At 50.5% G+C, this 18,980-nt stretch overlaps 1 protein-coding gene across 8 annotated transcripts in view; it reads right to left on the bottom strand.

Annotated features, from left to right (window-relative positions):
• HERC1 (HECT and RLD domain containing E3 ubiquitin protein ligase family member 1) overlaps positions 1 to 18,980 on the bottom strand; it is a 1,817,725-nt gene that overhangs the window by 82,700 nt on the left and 1,716,045 nt on the right. For all 8 annotated transcript variants that reach the window (XM_085643727.1, XM_085643730.1, XM_085643731.1 and 5 more), the window contains one exon: positions 6,168 to 6,244. In XM_085643727.1, coding sequence (XP_085499853.1) covers positions 6,168 to 6,244 — 77 coding nt within the window. The remainder of the gene's footprint in view (positions 1 to 6,167; positions 6,245 to 18,980) is intronic.

The following is an 18,980-nucleotide window of genomic DNA, read 5'->3' as shown; positions in this document are numbered from 1 at the left end:
CGTGGAACCAGGAAGCAACCAGGCGATGTTGGGAGATTGCAGGTGAAGAGGTGAAGCTTGTCGCAGCAGCCACGGGTACCAAGAGACGTCGAGGACGACCAGGACCAGGAGGCGAGTTGTTCCACGAAGGCTCGTGCTGTCGGCGGCGTCGCAGTCGAACTAGGACTCACCAAGCCTTGGCAAGCGGAACCCACGAAGTATGGAGGACTTGCTTCTGGTGCAGACCAGGAAGGTCTGGGGTGCTTCTCTTTTACAGAGGAGCGGGAGCCAGTCTGGAGGAGCCAAACCAGCAGTGGAAAATCGAAGGTGTGTCGTCGCAAAGGTTACTAGCCAACGGGCAAGCAACCGGACAGACGCGGCAAGCAGGAAAATGCAGAAGGGCCCCACGCAGGACTCGTGGAGTGTGGGGGGGCTGATCTTCAGTGCAGATGGTGCTTGGGGTTGGGGCTTCTCAATCCCCAGTGCACAACTTCGAGGGTGCCTCAGAAGGTGCGCTGGAAGATACTCGCCACTTTTCCCAGGTAGCCGGTCCCACGTCTCTCGTCGCCTCCACGGATCTCAGCTCGGCTGTGGATGTGGATCAGGGTCGGAGAAGTCTGGAAGTCAAGGCTCTGGTCAGGCTCTGCAGTCGGTCCCTCGTAGAACTTCAGCAAAGCAAAGGGTAAGTCTCTTGATGGTGCCTGTTCGCACAGGGTGACCACTCCTTGGCCACAAGGGAGATTCTTCAGTCTTCTTCTTTCGTCGAATGTCGAAGGTCCAGAGTTTCTGTTCAAGTTGCTGGTTCAGGATAATCTAATTTCCTGGGGCCCAGCTACCACACTTATACTAATCTGGGAGGCTGGGTTGCCTGCTAGGTCATGCCTTATGGGTGGGACCTGGGAGGGGGGTGGTTACACCCCCTTCCCTTTGTCCAGTTTCGCGCCAGGACTGGGGCTGGAGTGCCCCAGCACCGGTTTGAACTGGACTATGCATGGGACACCTTGTGTGCCCCAGGCAGTGTCTAGTTTCTTTCATCCATCCCTGCCCCAATACACTAAGGCCTGTCTGGGGTGGTGCTCGCACCTCCCAAGGCAGGAAACCTATTGTCCAAGCCTCCCGTGTCGGGATCACTCCCAGCAGCAGGAGGTCAGACTTGTGTCGTGGCAGCAGCATCCATTTTGTGATGCTGGGGCTCTGGTTAACTTTAACCGGGTAAGCAGGTTTCAACATGTCTTCTCCCTCTAGAAGGAAGGGATAATATCCTCATCCCCAGAAATGGGATGGGGGTATTATTCCAAAGTGTTAGACACCTTACACGACATGTTTTGATAAAGCCAAACCATAGTTACCATAACCGTTTAAGATTATAAGGCACTTTAAGAGTATATGGTAGGCTATATCATAGAACAGCTATAAGGACATGGTTCCGAAAGCTGCAGACAGGCTCAGCTCATGCTAGAGCACTATCTCACATGTTACCAAGCACTCTGCCTCCAGGTTTGTTAAGGCCTGCCATAGGAGTGGCTGATAGGTACACATGTGTCTATATAAGGTAGGTATAGGAATACTACACCTAAGCAAGGGGTGATTACACGACCTTGCCCCAGCTGAGTGATCAGCCAGTTGTGTCATAATGGAAGGCCAGGCCAGGGGTGGCATAATACATGCTGCAGCCCCTGGTAGGCCTAGGGTACACCTATGCCCTGGGTACCTAAGGTACACTGTACAGGGGCCAATAAGGTGTTCCTATCCAATGAGGTTATGCACCTAAAGTACATAGTATTAATTTAGACAGAGAACAGCAGGGCTATGGGTCTGATTAGCAGGCCCACAGCCACATCTAAGTCGAAAACCAGTAAAGCAAAAAGCAAAAAGTGGGGGTGAACATAGAAAGCAGACCCTACTCTCCTACACTCAGTTTAGACACAGCTATATGCAATTCAGTATTGACCCAGTGCCTCATGGGAACAGTCCAGCTCGAACTACTAAGCCATGTCTTCCCTGGACCGGAAACAAGCATCCTGGGACCGGTTTCGGGCTAACAGCCCTCATCAGCCAGGCTAGCTTGAATCCAGCGGCAAAGTGAGCAAGGGACCCACGTCTGGCCTGGCTGATAAAAGGTGTTACCCAGCAACCGTGGAGTGGAAGGCCCTGCAGGTGGAGCAGCGAGAACTGTAACATGTTCCTGAGACGAAGATGGTGTTGGAAATCTCCTTTTATAGTCGGAGAGAATGAACTGCAAGTCTGAAATCAAGGAGAATGGCATGCAGACCAGCTCCTCCTGATATTCTCTATGAAAGTCCTGGGGAGGATCATATTCCTGCTCCTCACCATATCCATCCTCAGAATCCAGATCCTGGCACTTTACATGCAGCTCTGAAGGGCAATGTGCATACCCAAACCGTCCTTTCTCCTCCGAATCCTCTTCCTCTAGGAGGTGAGTAGGTAGCAAAGGTGTTTCTTTGCTAGGGGAAGTGATCTCTGGAGTTGTGTGGCGCTTCCTTTTAATCTCTCCCCCCAAAATTTCTCTTGTTGACGGTGTCGTCAACGATGTAGATGGTGCCATCGATGGTGCCATTGTCGAGACCGCCGTCATTACCGTCGACGCCGATGCCGTCACTTTAGGCGCCATCGTCATCGAAGTAGTTGGCGATGTCGTCGACATCTTCGTCATCACTATTGATACCGTCTCAGTCGTCATCACCGTCGACGATGGATGTCTCACCGTAGATGGAAGCAAGGAAACTCTCGACGACGATCCTGTCGTCGGAGCCGGACCAGACTGAGGAGACTATATCCTCTCACTGCGCGTTGACGATGATGATGATAGTTTCTTCTTCGACTGTGTCGTCGACAGTTTCGTCGACGGTGGGACGTCCTTGGCTTGTTTTCCCCACAAAAGGAACAGAGGAGGGCTTTTTGAAGGCTTTCTTTCTCTCAGGAGGAGAAGACAGAGGTACGGAGCTCGATTTCCTCACTGTATTTCCTCCTGTAGACAATACTTCCCTCTCCTTTACACCACGGTGAGGAGATTTGCTTGGACTTAGCCTGTCAGACCCATGAGAGGTAATTTTAGAGGCTTTCTCAGGACGGTCCTCTGAAGAAGGATCTCCCCCTTTTCAGTGATCTCCTTGAAGACAAAGCTGATGAAGCCTCATGCTGTTGTCACTGGAGACTGGCTCTCTACTGGATTTTTGCTTTTGGAGCCAGCTCAGGAGGCATCCCTCACGATCTCTCAGTTGATCTTGGTTGAAAATGTACGGCATACCTTGCAATCTTTGGCCTTATGATCCGGATGCAAGCAATAGATGCAGTCCTTGTGAGGGTCATCCATGTAAAGCCTCTTTTTGGAGCAGGTGGCACAAGCTCTAAAAAGGCCTTTTTCTCTTTGACAGTCATGTTGAACTCGAAGTTGAAGAAGTTGTTGAAGAATAATCAGTTGAAAGAACTCTCAAGTGAAATAGAACAAGGAAAAACTGAGCAGAGCTCAGTGGAGACTCCCTAGCACAACGTGCAGTAGAAAATCTGAAGGTCTGAGGTTCTCTCAGGAGGGTTCTAGAGAGCGAGGCTAATCTGATTGGTTGTTGATTTTATTTGGATTTTACAAAAAGAGGTGGATATGTTACAAAACTGGAAAGGGCCTAGGCCTAGAATCTAGTTTGTAATGGCTTTGCATTGCTATTTTTATATATACCGGGGACTCCCATCTCGACGACGGGGAATCATTCAAGCATGTGAATCTATGAAAGTTTCAATACTGGAGTAACTTGTTCTTCTCTTGGATTCTTCTACCAGCTGATTCCTCACTTCTTGAATCAATAACAAAGCACTCACAGCAGGTCAAAAGAAATTGACAAGCCAAGTAGTCCAGCAACACTAAGCTGGAAAAATGGCTATCTCTGCAGTGTACAGACAATAATGCCTGTTGAAGGTATGCACTGGCAACCACATCGCCGCACAGCAGATATCCAGCAACAACATACCTCATGAAAGAGCAGATGAGGCAGTCTTAGCTCTGGTTGAATGGACTCTGATTTCCTCAAGGTGCTCATTCTTGGCAGGGGTATAGCAAATATTGGTAGCCTCGATGATTCAGTTGTAATCTGTCCGCTTTGTAATCACCTTGCCCTTCTTGGAACAAATGTAGCCAAGGAAAAGGTGGCCATCTTAGTGAAACTCAAAGGTCTTGCTGATATAAAATGCCCCTGTGAGGGTCCAAACAATGTAGCCGTTCCTCCTATTTCGTGATATGAGGAAATGGGTAGAATGCAGGGAAAAGTAATGAACTGGGCCATATGAAAGGGAGTGATCATCTCAGGCTGAACAGATAAGACAGCAGCTAACTATCACACCTAGACAACATGAAGGTGAAAAGAAAGACAGTTTTCCTATTCAGAAGTCTGAATGAACTATGCATGGGTTTGAAAGGAAAACACAAAGAACATGAGCACCAAATGAAGGTTCCATTTAGGTGTAACAAAAGCAGAAGGGAGGGAGAAAAAAAAGCAATATCCCCTTCAGAAACCTCATGACAATAGATTTGAACAGTGGTACCTAATCAGAAAAACAAAGAAAGGCCCTACAAATAACATTGAACTGTGGCCACAGCAAAGCCTTGCCAGGCAAGAGAAAATGCAACATATTCGCTAAAGGAGTCTTGAGGTAGCCAATACCCATTCCAGCATACCAGGTAACAAACCTGGACCAATGCCCAGACTAGACTCACATTGCCCCGTTCATTCTCTAGGCATGAATGTGGAGGTTCTGGGGGTTCACATGCAGGAACTGCACTTAATGCTGTGAGAGGAGGACGGCCTTGAGAACAAAGAGAGGGAATAGGGATAGGTGAAGAATATCCAAGTACCACACCCTTCTTGGCCAATAAAATTAAATGAACTCCATATCACTTGTGCTCGTTCCTGACACAACTTCCTCTCAACATAAGGGATCTGAGGAATGGGAGAGAACAGGAGACGGATGGCCCACCTCACACTAAATGCATTTCCCAGAGATCGTTCTGCAGAAACTGCAGGCAGCATAGCTGCAGCCAGTACTTGTTCTCACGAGAAGCAAAGAGAGCCACTGGAGGCCTGTCTCAGAGGTTGATGATGGATTGAATCACCCACGGCTGGCAAGTAGCAAGGTGGCACAGAGGGAGATGGTTTGCCCTCACATTCAGGGAACCAGCCAAATGTCATAAGCCTGCACTGGAGGGAGACGGGGGGGAAATAATGATAGCCTTGCCTGAGGAAAGACCACCAGGTAAGTGGGGTCAACAGAAGGGGCTGAGTAAGCAGGCAGCAAATCTTCAAGTTCTGTGAACATCCCAGCTCCAGCACAGAAGATGGTGAAACCAAAGGGTCGCTTCTGCACACGTTGTGTGACCCCAGGATGACTTCTTACTGGTCAAAGATGAACCAGAGTGGAACCTGGTGTGATACCTAGATGTGGAGTAGTGCCATCTGCCCCCCCACCCCCCAATCCTGGCTTAAGCCATAAACTGTTTCGCTTCGTACTGCTGTATGGCCTTTGCATAGCTATGGAAGTGGCTTTGTTTCTATCCTGACCACTTTGGAGGGGCCATCTTCCCAAAAAGATTGCACATTTCTAAATCTTCACACAAATTTCAGAGGACCAGTATGCAAGGACAGAGAAAAAACAGAACTACTGCCAGGTGCCTTGTGCAATTCCATTATATATGTCTGGGTGGAACGAAAGGGAGCTATGGCACGACCTACCACTGTAGGAGATCTGTTGGACTCCAGTTCCAGTCTAGTACCCAGGAGGGTATAAGAAGGGAAGAATCTGCAGGTACAGTATCCATCAGAAATCTTATTTTGGGTTGACATACTAGATGGATTGCTATCATTTGATAGTAATGCTACCATTGTTTATTTTCATTTCCTAAGGGAGCACAGGAGAGTTTAATTAATTTTTAAGCAATCTGTAAAGGGCGAACCCACATATTAAAATGAGCAAAGATACATCTTGCTTAAGAGTTAAGCCCAAAATTGATGCATTACACAACAGTTATTTCTTTCCATCATTCCTGGTGTTCTGGTCAGAGATATTATTAGGGTTAAGAATTCATTTTTTAAGAGATGGCAAGCAAAAGATAACGTAATGATTGCTATAAATGCAGTTCCTTTACCTTAGATGTTGTTAATCAGTATCAAGAGCCCACTTACCTATCTCTATTGTAGCCTACTTCGGCTGTTGCATTTGGGGAAGGAATGAGCAGATCAACCACCCCTGTTTCAAGTTCCTTCAAATAAAAACAGAAATTATATATTATGCCCTAATATTAATTTATAAAACTTCTTCAAATGTGCTCCGGATTTTCAATTACTATAAAATATGTGCACAGCTCATAATATTCTTTGAAAAGTGTAATGTTGATCACAGATTAAAACATTAAATAGTACTTAAGGCTAGTCAATGACTACTAAGATGTTGCTGAAAATGTTAATATATTTTACACCAATCAACATCGTGCTTCAACAGACAAAAATATGGGGTGCTTTATTTTCTATGTATGGTAAATCGTCAAATGCAGACAAATGAGACAGGACAAGAAAACCCCATTTTATCCTCAATAGTCAGAAGGATTACTTTACTTACCCTGTAAGCCATCTATTCTTGGAATGTATCAATCAATCAATCAATCAATGACACTTGTAGAGCGCGCTACATACCCGTAGGGTCTCAAGGCGCTGGGGGGGGGGGGGGGGGGGGGGGTGCCGCTACTGCTCGAACAGCCAGGTCTTCAGCTTCTTCCTGAAGGAGAGGTGGTCTTGGGTCAGGCGCAGGTCGGGGGGGAGGGAGTTCCAGGTCTTGGCGGCCAGGTAGGAGAAGGACCTTCCTCCTGTAGTTGCTCTTCGGATGCGGGGGACGGCGGCGAGGGCGTGGTTGGCTGAGCGGAGGTGGCGTTTGGGAGCGTAGAAGTTGACTCGGCTGTTGAGGTAACTCGGGCCTCGGTCGTGTAGAGCTTTGTGTGCGTGGGTGAGGAGGCGGAAGGTGATTCTTTTGTTGACGGGGAGCCAGTGAAGGTCTCTCAGAGGTCCGGAGATGTGGCTGGTTCGTGGGATGTCGAGGATGAGTCTGGCTGAGGCGTTCTGGATCCGCTGGAGTCTCTTCTGGAGCTTGGCGGTGGTACCGGCGTAGAGGGCGTTGCCGTAGTCCAGACGGCTGGTGACGAGGGCCTGGGTGACGGTCTTCCTGGTCTCGGTGGGGATCCACCAGAAGATCTTCCGTAGCATGCGTAGGATGTTGAAGCACGTCGAGGAGACTTTGTTAACTTGCCTGGTCATGGAGAGGGAGGAGTCCAGGACGAAGCCCAGGTTGCGTGCGTGGTCTGTCGGTTTGGGTGCGGTGCCCAGGGCGGGAGGCCACCAGGAGTCGTCCCAGGCGGAGGGTGAGGAGCCCAGGATGAGAATGTAGTGCTGTAGATTCACATACTTTGCCCAAGTCCACCATCTAGTGTTGGGTTCAGATGATTATAAGTTGTTTCTGTTTGGAAAGATTTCTTGGAGTCACAAGACTGTGTGACTCCTCCTGTTGGTGATACTGCGCATGGGCATCGACTGCATCGTTAGATTGGAGTTGTAGTAAGTATCAGTAATGTGATGCCCATGCATATAATGTGAATTAAAGTAAATAAACTGCGACCTATACAGGCTTCCGGGGAGGAGGGAGGGTGCATGCGAATCTACAGCACTACATGCCAAGAACAGATGCTTACAGGGGAAGTAACAATCAGTTTGAGGCATGTGTGCTGTACATACACATGCTTTGCATAGACTGTAAAGCAGTCACTCTCCCTTAGCAGTGGCTAGCATGTGGGGGTTTAAGTTGCTTGAAAGACAGTCTGTAGTTCTGCTTGACTAACATTGGATTGTTGACGTGCTAATACATCCACATAGTAATTTTTTGTGAAGGTGTATGGTGTGGACCCGGTTGCTGCTTTGCAAATGTCAGCAATTGGAATGTTCCCTAAAAATGCCATAGAAGCCCCTTATTTACAGGTTTGGTGATCTTTAGGGGGAACAGGTAAATGTGTTTTAGCTTTATCATAGCAAGTTTGGATACATTTTACTTTTCATCTTGACATCCCAGTTTTAGAAATAGCATTTCAAATGCGAGGAGGTGAAAAAGCAATGAATTATTGCTTAGTCTGTCTATAGGTTTTTATTATGTTGATATAATACAATTAAAGCTCTTTTAACATCTAAAGCATTTAGAGCCCGTTCTGCAACAGAGTCTGGATGTGGGAAGATGACAGGTAACACTATTGATTGATTAATGTGAAAAGGTGAAACTACTTTAGAAGGAACCTTGGGTTTGTTCTGAGCACTACTTTGTCTCTATGAAGTTGGAAGACTGGCTCTTCCAAGGTTAGTGCCTGGAGCTCACCGACACACCTAAGTAAAGTGTGAGAAGGCTCGGGTTGATAAAAAGCTTTTCGTGTGGGACTAGGGAGAGTTCCGGTAGTGTGATAAACCATGGTTAACAAGCATTTGTTGGAGCACTACAGTGAGGGAGGTCTGCCAGAGCTTTCCGACCATTATCGGAAGTTGTGGGAGAGGTGGAAAAACGTAGGCAAATATCCCTGACCAATTCATCCATAGAGCATTGCCCTTGGATAGGGGGTGTGGGAACTTGGATGCGAAGTTTGGGCATTTTGTGTTTTCTGGGGTTGCAAACAGGTCTATGTGTGGAAACCCCAATTTTTGAAAGTATGGTAGGAGAAACTTTGGGGTGAAATTCCCATTCCTGGACTTGTTGCTGCGTCCTGCTGAGAAGGTCTGCAACTTGATTACTTGTCCCTAGTACGTGTTCTGCCAGGAGATGAATGTTGTAATCCATAGCCAAGCGCTATATGTTTTGGGCTAAGCATAATAATTACAGAGAAAGTCACCCCCTGTTTTTGTAGATAGTACATTGTTGTCATACTGTCTGTTTGGATAAGGACAACTTTGTGTATTAGGTGAGGTAGGAACGCTTTTCATGCTGCGACAACTTGAAGCTCTAAGTTATTAATTTGGTGACCCTTGTGTTTGGAGTCCGGTACACCCTGAATTGTCATATCTTGAAGGTGAGCTCTCCAACCCAGCAGGGAAGCTTCCACTGTGAGAATGGCTTGGGGAACTGGGCAGAGAAACGGCCACCCCTTGGACAGGTTTTTTGGATACCACCACTGCAGAGAGTGATGTGTGCAGCTGCCTAACAACACTAGCTGTTGTAGTTGACCCAGTGACTGTGTCCATTGATGTGAGAGGCATTCTTGCAGCTATCTCATATGCAATCTGACATGTGGGACTACTGAGATGCATGATGCTATCATGCCCACAAGTTGCATCAGTATTTTGTATGTGATGTGGGTCCCAATTTGAAGGTGTTGGATTAGTGTTAAAATGTTTTGCATCCTGTTTGCATTTGGGTATGCTAACCCCAAGTGAGCGTTGAGTATTGCTTCTAAATACAGTTGCACTGGAGATGATTGTAGGTGTGCTTTTTGCAGATTGATGGCAAACCCTAGTTGATGTAGTAGGGGGAGTGTATGTTGTGTATGCTTCTTGCAAAGGCGGGAGCTGTTTGTTTTTATTAGCCAATCGTCCAAATAATGAAACACATGGCTGTTTTGCCTGCGCACATGTGCTGTCACTACTGCTAGATATTTTATAAAAACCTGTGGTGCAGTCGAACAAGTTACTTACCTTCGGTAACGATGTATCTGTAAGAAACATTAGTTAGTTAGATTCCTCACCTTAGAATATCCCCAGGCGTCAGACTGGATCCGGAAGATTTTTCGTCAGCAATACCCCTTGCGCGTCGCTAGGCGTCGTCTGCGGCTCCGCGTCCGTCGTCGGCGTCGTGCGCCGGAATGACGTCGTCGGAATACTTAAACGCCGCCCTCGCGCGCTAACGTCAGTTCTTGTACATAGCTTTCCGCGCCAGGAACGCAGAGCCATGCAAAGACCGACACTGGTGCCAAAAAGAAAATCTAGGGGCCTGAAAAGGATAACCTTAACCCTAGATGTCAGTTCGCAGAACGGGGAGGATGGGTGGGTCGGTGAGGAATCTAACTAACTAATGTTTCTTACAGATACATCGTTACCGAAGGTAAGTAACTTGTTCATCTGAAAGAAACACGTTAGTTAGATTCCTCACCTTAGAATAGATACCCAAGCAATACCATCCCCGGTGGTGGGTCTGCGAACCAAGATCACACCAGAAAGTCCTGGAGGACAGAACGGCCAAAGAAGCCATCCCTCCGGACTTGGCTGTCAAGGCAATAATGCCTGGCAAACGTGTAGCGAAGCCCACGTTGCCGCCTGACAGATGTCCTGCAAAGGGACACCTCGTCCCAAAGCAGTAGTAGCCGCCGTGGCCTGAGTAGAATGGGCGCGCAGCCCAACAGGAGGGTCCTTTTTTGCCAAGGAGTAACAAATTTTGATGCACAAAACGACCCACCGAGAGATGGTCCGTTTGTGCACAGCTTTCCCCTTCTTAGCACCCACGTATCCAACGAAAAGTTGGTCATCCACCCGGAACTGCTTTGTGCGGTCCAAATAAAAGGAGAGCGCACGTTTTGGGTCCCGACGGTGGAGCCTCTTTTCCTCTTTGGAAGGATGCGGAGGCGGAAAGAAGGTGGGCAAGGTGACAGACTGCCCAAGATGAAATGGAGTCACCACTTTCGGAAGAAAGGAGGGACGAGGCCGAAGGACAACCTTGTCCGGATGAACAGACAGAAAAGGAGGCTTTGAAGATAAAGCCTGGAGCTCACTCACCCGTCTAGCCGAGGTGATGGCTACCAGAAAAGCAGTCTTAAGAGTCAGAAGACGAAAAGGACAATTGTGAAGAGGCTCGAAGGGAGCGCACATCAGGAATGTCAAGACAAGATTCAAGTCCCACTGAGGCATTACAAAAGGAACAGGAGGGAACGTGTGAGTAATGCCTTTTAGAAAGCGTGTAACCACAGGGGACTTGAAAAGAGAAGGCTGATCAGGAAGCCGCAAGAAGGCAGAGATGGCAGCAAAATAACCTTTCAGGGTGCCCAGGGCAGAGCCCTGCCGGGCCAAAGAAAGAAGAAACAGTAGAACCTCAGAAAGAGGGGCGGAAAGGGGATCCACAGCCTTTGCTGTGCACCATGCCACAAATTTGTTCCACCGGCAGGCGTATACCGTCTTTGTGGAGGGACGCCTGGCTGCCAGAATGATATCACAGACTTCAGGAGGCAAGTCAAATGACATCAACTGCCGCCGCTCAATCTCCACGCATGGAGGTGGAGGCTGGACAGGTTCGGGTGGAGGACCGTCCCCTGCTGCTGCGACAGAAGATCCTCCCGAAGGGGCAGACGTATCGGAGGATCGGTCAACATACTGAGTAGCTCGGGATACCAGTACCTTCGTGCCCAATCCGGAGCCACCAAGATGACTTGGGCCCGGTCGTGCCTGATCTTCTTCAGCACTCTGGGCAGAAGTGGTATAGGCGGAAAGGCGTACAACAGACCGCAACTCCACTCGTGACGAAAAGCGTCGCCGAGCGAGTGCCGCCTTGGAAATTCCAACGCGCAGAACTGCTGACATTGCGCGTTCTCTTCGGTGGCGAATAGATCTAACCAAGGCTCTCCCCACTGCTGAAAGAGACCTTGCGCCACTTCGGAGTTCAGACGCCATTCGTGATCCATCATGCACCGGCGGCTGAGTTCGTCTGCTCTGGCGTTCAGAGAGCCCGCCAGATGTTGAACCACTAGGGTGACGCCCTGGTGTCCCAGCCACGTCCAGAGGCGCAGAGCCTCCTGACAAAGGGTCCACGACCCCACCCCGCCCTGTTTGTTGCAATACCACATGGCGGTGGTGTTGTCCGTGAACACCTGCACGACACTGCCCCTGACAGAGGGAAGGAAGGCTTTCAGTGCAAGCTGGATCGCTCTCAACTCCAACAGGTTGATGTGGAGACGAGACTCCGCCGGAGACCAGAGGCCTCTGATCTCCGCCTCTCCCATATGGCCACCCCATCCCAGGAGGGACGCATCCGTCACTACGACATGCTCCAGTTGGGGAAGGGAGAGGCTTCTGCCCATGACCCAATCGCGGTCCGTGAGCCACCACTGCAACTGCTGTGCAGTGCCCTCCGAGATCAAGACATGGTCGGACAGGTTGCCGCGATGCTGGGCCCACTGAAACTTCAGGTCCCACTGCAGAGCCCGCATGCGCCGCCTGGCGTGATGCACTAGTAGGATGCAGGAGGCCATCAGCCCCAGAAGACACAACACTAGCCTGACCGAAACCCAGGATAGAGGCCGAAAGATGGGAATCAGGGCCTGAATATCCCGGACCCGCTGTTCCGGTGGATAGACCCGGAACTGCGCCGAATCGAGAACTGCTCCGATGAAGAGGAGCTTCTGGGAGGGACTCAAGTGTGACTTCGGCACGTTGATGGAAAATCCCAGCAAATGCAGGAGATCCGCCGTAGTCTGGAGGTGGGAGACGACTGTCTGGGGCGAGCCCGCCTTCAACAACCAGTCGTCGAGATAGGGGGAAGACCGGAACCCCTGATCTGCGCAGATGAGCTGCGACCACCGCCATCACTTTCGTGAACACCCGAGGGGCACTGGTGAGGCCGAAGGGGAGCACGGTAAACTGAAAGTGCTCTTGGCCCACCGTGAACCGCAGGTAACGCCGGTGGGCCGGCAGGACGGGGATGTGGAAATATGCGTCCTGCAAGTCCAACGCTACCATCCAGTCTCCAGGGTCGAGGGCAGCCAGAACCTGAGCCAGAGTTAACATCTTGAACCTCTCCTTCCGGAGGAAGGCATTGACGTTCCGGAGGTCCAAGATAGGGCGTAGGCCCCCTTTGCCCTTCTTGGGAACCAGAAAGTAGTGGGAATAACAACCACGACCTACTTCTGGACTCGGAACGCGCTCGATGGCCCCCTTGGCCAAGAGGGCCGAAACTTCCTCGTGGAGAAGATTCAAATGATCCCCCGAGATACGGTGGTGCTGCGGTGGCATGGCTGGAGGGTCGTCTCGAAGGGGAGGGAGTAGCCCCTTCGGACGATTTGCAGCACCCACCTGTCCGATGTGATGGACCGCCAGTGGAGCAGGTGATGGCGAACTCTGCCGCCCACTGGCGTGAAATGGGCCTGAAAGCTCGGACTAGGAAGGCTTTGAGGCGGATGCTGCCGGGGTGGATGTGGGCTGACCGCGTCGTCCTCCAGAACCGCCTCGGCGGAAACCACGTCCGCGATCACGCGCAGGTTGGTTCTGCGGCTGGTGGCTAGGCGCACGTGAGGAGGCACCCCTTCCTTGGCCACGAAAGGGGCGAAAAGCGGAAGTTTGCGATCGCGGGGCCGAGAGGCCCAAGGACTTGGCCGTAGCCCAGGAGTCCTTAAAGCGATTCAGCGCACTGTCCGCTTTCTCGCCAAAAAGGCGAGTGCCATCAAAGGGCATGTCCATGAGAGTGCTCTGAACATCGCCCGAAAATGACGTGGACCGCAGCCAGGCGTGACGTCTAAGCGCCACTGTGGTAGAAATTGCCCTACCCAGCGAGTCCGTAGTGTCAAGCCCACATCGGATAGCGTGCCGTGCTGCATCCCTCCCATCGGCCAGAGCCTGGGTCAGTCGTGTCTGGACCTCCTCCGGACACAGGGGCAGCACGTCCTCCACCGCATCCCACAGAGAGTGGGAATAACGGTCCAAGAGACAGGCGGTGTTTAAAGACCGCAGGCCCAAACTAAGGGAAGAGAACAGCTTCTTGCCAAACTGTTCCAGTCTCTTGGAATCCCGGTCCGGCGGAGCGGTCGGGAAGGAGGATTGGGAGGTAGAGGCCTGGATAACCAGGCTCTCGGGGATAGGGTGTTGGGACAGAAAACTGGGGTCGCCCGGAGCAGGGCGGTCGCGCCTGGCGACGTTCCTGTCCACAGGAGGAACTGTGGAGGGCTTGGACCAGGTGCCCTGCAGAACGTCAATGAGGGCCTCATTGAATTGCAGCAGAGGCTCAGTGGAGCTTGCTGCAGACTGAAGCACCTCAGTGAGGACGTTCGTCCTCACAGCCACGGCAGGTAGCTCGAGCCCAAGGGCTGCGGCCGCCTTGCGCAGCACCACAGAGAAAGCTGCGCCCTCCTCCGAAGCCACAGTCGGAGGAGTGACGAATCCAGTGTCCGGAGAGGTATCCAGGCCACTGGCCTCCCCCAGTTCATCTGCCCAGTCCTGTGACATTTGAGCCTGTGCGGCCATAGGATCCTCGGATCCCTCCCAGTTGTCTTCATCATCCGATTCCTGGTATACAGGAGGAAGGTACGGAGCCGGGCGGTAGACATAATGTGTCTCTAGCGGCGCCGAACGCGGCGTCCATCGACGCCGGAGCGGCGCCGGGCCCGGAGCGGGACTGAACTGGGGCTCGACGTCAAGCGGAGTCGGCGTCGGGGGTGGTACCGGTGTCGACGCCGGCGGAGGAGGCGTGACGAGGTTGACCGGGGTCGGCGGGGACTCGGGAACGGGTCCCTCGGGCGCTTGCGGCGTCGAGGCCGGAGCCGTCGACGGGGCCGGAGCCACCGGCAGGCAAGGCAGCCCTGTCGGGTCCGCGGGGCCCGAAGGCGCGCCAGCGGGCGTCAACGGCGGAGCCAGGCTCCTCATGGCCGAGAGGAAGGCACTGACCTCCGCCGGCGTCGCGTTAGTCCCAGGGACCGGCGGGTATGGGGACTTGCGCGGCGCCTGCGGCCCCGCCGGAGCCGCGGGGGTGGAACCACCCTGACCCTCGGCCGAGTCGCGCGACCGGCGAGGGGAGTCCGAAGAGCGGTGTCGCCTCTTGGACTTCTTGGAATGCTTCGACTTACCCGAAGACTTGGATCCCGACGACCGATGGTGACGTCGGCTGCGGCTCCGCGACCGATCCTTGGACCTCCTCCTGGACCGGGATCGAGAGGCGCGCGGAGCCGAGTGGCGAATCTCGAGAAGATTACGGGACCGCTCCAGTCTAGCCTTCGAGGTCAGGGCCTTGCAGTCCGAACACGACTCCGCGTCGTGGTCGAGGCCCAAGCAGTACAGGCACCGGCGGTGATGGTCCGTAACCGACATCAGGCGGTTACAGTCAGCACAGGCTTTAAAACCAGGCATCCTACCGGCACCGGCATCGTTAGACAAGATCAAAAAGGATCGAAAAAGTTAGTCAAAAAGTGACTAAAGGGGTAGCTCTCCCGGATCTGCGCTTACTGGCGCGGAAAAAAGAAGAACTGACGTCAGCGCGCGAGGGCGGCGTCTAAGTACTCCGACGACGTCATTCCGGCGCACGACGCCGACGACGGACGCAGAGCCGCAGACAACGCCTAGCGACACGCAAGGGGTATTGCTGACGAAAAATCTTCCGGATCCAGTCTGACGCCTGGGGATATTCTAAGGTGAGGAATCTAACTAACGTGTTTCTTTCAGATGTGACTCCTAAGAGAAGAACTTTGAATTGATAATGTTTCCCTTGGAAGACAAACCATAGGTATTTTCGTTGTGAGGGATGGATGGGTATATGGAAGCAAGCGTCCTATAGGTCTAAAGCAGCCATGAAGTCGCCTTTTTTTTTATAATAGTGGCATCACTTCCTGAAGAGTAACCATGTGGAAATGTTCTTCTAGGATATAGTGATTGGGTGGTTTGAGGTCGAGAATGGGTTGAAGTGACCGTCTTTTGTGAGAATGAGGAAGTATAATGTCCAACACCCATTGGTCTATTGGGATGGATTTCCATGCCGGTAAAACATTTTGAAGACGTACCCCGACAGGTGTTAAATTGTTGGGGGGAATGGTAAGGAAGTCATTGTTTGGAGTTTGTATTTGAGGTACGGGTATTATTTCCACGAGCGCGTCCTTTGAAATTATGTCTTCTGTATGCGCCCCTGTAAAAGGTTTTAGCAGAAGACGATTGTCCTTGATTTTTATAAGAGGACCTGTAGTGTCTGTGGAGGCAGACCTAGCAAGGTGTTTGAAATTGGGGCAACGAAAGAACCACTGGTAGGTAGATGTTTGTAGGGCCCCCATTGATTTGTGGACATTAGTGTCCTTTTTTCAATTTTTCAAGAGCTGTGTCTACCTGAGGGCCAAAGAGGTGCTCTTTGTCAAAGGGAAGATTACGAATTTCCAGCAGCACTTCAGGTTTAAATCGGGAGACACTGAGCCAAACATGTCTACGTAAAAGAATAATGGTGCTTATGCCTCTATCTGCAGGGTCCGCAGAATATAGTGCACAATTTATGGAGTTATTGGTGATTAACCTTCCCTCGTTGACTATTTCATAACCCCTTTTTCTGTATTCCTAAGAGAGATGTTGGAGGAGCCCCCCAATTTCACCCCAATGAGCCCTGTTGTAACGAGCTAAAAGAGCTTGGCTGTTGACAATACGCCAATGATTAGCAGACTGCTGCTATCCGTTTTCCCGAGGCGTCAATAACTTTTGACTCCTTTTCTGGTGGAGGTGCGTCCCCAGTTTGGGAATTTGCCCTTTTCCGTGCATTAGCCACTACCAGGGTGTCTGGGGTTAATTGGTCCCTAATGTATATAGGATCAAATAGTGCAGCCATATAATTTTGTCAATTTGTGGTGTTATTATAACTGTCTTTACAGGGTATTTAAAAATGTTGTCTGCATGACGTAGCAATCCCTGAAGAAGTGGTAAATATTGTGACCCCCTTTGAGCAGTAGAGAGCGTTTCGAAAAGTCATCCTCTATACGTTCTTTATGTAAAGGCACTTGATGAAATGCTGCAGCTCTAGCTATTAGGTCTTAATAGGCAGAAGCGTCATCTGGTGGTGATGGGCATGTTGGATAAAGGTACAGGTCTGTATCTCCCTGTGGCTCTATATAATGAGCATCCCAAGCATCTCCAGGATGTGTGTCTTCTGGTATGTTATCATCCTCATCTGGGACATGTTACCTGCTTCAGATTCCTGTGGTGAAACATGTGATGGAGTGGATGCTGGGGGTGGTGTTAGTGGGACTGGTGATGTAGGAATGGAAATGTGTAAAGGGTTAGTGGCACTGTCCTTTTTTAGGTCTCGCCTGAGCCAGCGCATGCGCTGCTCTGCGAGACATTTAGTAAGCGGGTTTTTAAAATGCTACCAAAGGCTTTTGCCGGCCACCAGCATGCGGTTACGCGCACAATGACGAGCAGAGGCGCCATATGGCTTTCCTCTCTCGTCATGGTGCGTGCACATCGCACACCACTCGCCAGCCTACTTTCACTTTTCCCATCGCGCGCGCACCATTTGCGTGCACTTTTTACTCGTGCTTCTTGTTTAACTTTAAGCGTGAGGCGCGCGCGCTTGTGTTTAACTTGTTCCACATGCGGCTGGCGTGTTTTGTTTTCTAGATTTCCCGTTCTCAATGTCCGGGAGACCGGTGCAAGTACCCCTCCCCCCCCCTGTCCAGTGCAGGCATGGGCACCGCCCACCATCCTTTCACTGATGACTGCTCGGAGCCCCTTCCCGGTCCGAGCATGTCTTTCACCTGAGTCCCGGAATCCCTCTCCCTTATAGAGCAGGCATGCCCCCCCCCCCCCTTTCATTGCTGACCGGTCAGCACACAGCACGCCCCCACCCCACTGCCTCCATTCCATCAATGGGCTGCCCATCCCCAACATGGCTCTAAACTGAGGCCCAGCAACCCCTCTAGTGTAAGAATTCTTCCCTCCTCCACCCCCGCTCTCAGCGGGCACACAAGGCAGGGCCCCGCAGGGACCAGGGTCCCTGTCATGTACCTCTGTCTCTCCGACCTTGCTTTGCCTTCGCCAGTTTGCTTTAAGGCAAGTCTTCCTCCTGCTGCGCCGCACCGACTGCCTCTCACAGCCCGTTCCTTATCTTCTCAGATGTTTTCAAGGCGCTTTTTCATTCGGTCTCTTTCTCTAGCTGTCTCCCGCCGCCTCCCCTTTCATCCCCTATAGCTTGTTCCCTCCCTTCCTCACTCATAGTCTCCCCTCTCTTGTCCATCCCCTCCACCTCAGCGCTTTGAGACAAGCTTAGTGTAGTATAAGAGCACTACACGATGAATAAACAGGATATAGCATGGAATCATAACATAATGCGTTATGACCGTAGACGTACTATGAACAGGTTAAGCTTTGTATTGCATTTTATATTTTCAAAGGGGAATACATGTTTGCTTTATGGTTTGTGTGTGAGTATGGGTTTTAGGGGAGCGTTACTTACAAATTTGTTTATCCATTGACAGAACAAGTATTTGATGGGGCTTTAGTACGTAGTTGAGAATTTGCACTGACTTGCAAAAGTCTAAAACATCCTGAAATTAGTTGATTAAAATTAAAACAATAATTAATTCTCTAGTTCAAAAACCATGTACCCAGAATACATTCTATCACCTAGATTCATTAGACCTTTCTTAATTGTACTTGCATTCAGTGTCACGTGAATGGTACTAGCGGCTTAATGTATTGTTCTCACATTCGAATAAATTTGGGTAGAAACATGATTACTTGTATAACAGTTCTTTTTGTCGCATTACCCCATCCTCTGCAGTCCAGTTTGTTTAATTGAACTCAACCAAAACTGAAACTCCTACAATAACAAGCATTGGCATAGCCAATAGGTCTCGACTTTGGGGCCTTATAAGTGTTTAACCATGCAATAGTTAATGTTGTTGCACCAGGGATATTGTGCTGCATAACTAAATAATTATAAGGTCCCAAAAGCGAGACCTATTGGATATGCCAATGCTGGTCTTCTTTTTGAGAGGCTGTATAGGAATGTCAAGAGCCTCTTCAAAAGCCAGCTGTCTTTTAGAGGATTGAGCCTTTGCAGGCTGAAGAATTATCTTTTTAGTTCCGGGTTCAATTTGCAATGTTTTTTTGATCCCATATCGAGCCGTTCCTGCATAACATCGAGGATTGGTTTGGGTGTTGTTTTCGATCTGACGGTGTAACATTTCGGAGCGGAAGAATGTTTTGTTTTCAGTGCGGGTGTGCTCAAAACCGAAGCACCGTGGCCCTTGTTTTTCGGAA

This window comes from Triturus cristatus, chromosome 3_1 (genome assembly GCF_964204655.1).
Source record: "Triturus cristatus chromosome 3_1, aTriCri1.1, whole genome shotgun sequence".
In the NCBI taxonomy this organism is placed as follows: Eukaryota; Metazoa; Chordata; class Amphibia; order Caudata; family Salamandridae; genus Triturus; species Triturus cristatus.
The sequence above is the reverse complement of the archived record's forward strand: the minus strand, read 5'-3'. Positions and strand labels throughout refer to the sequence as shown.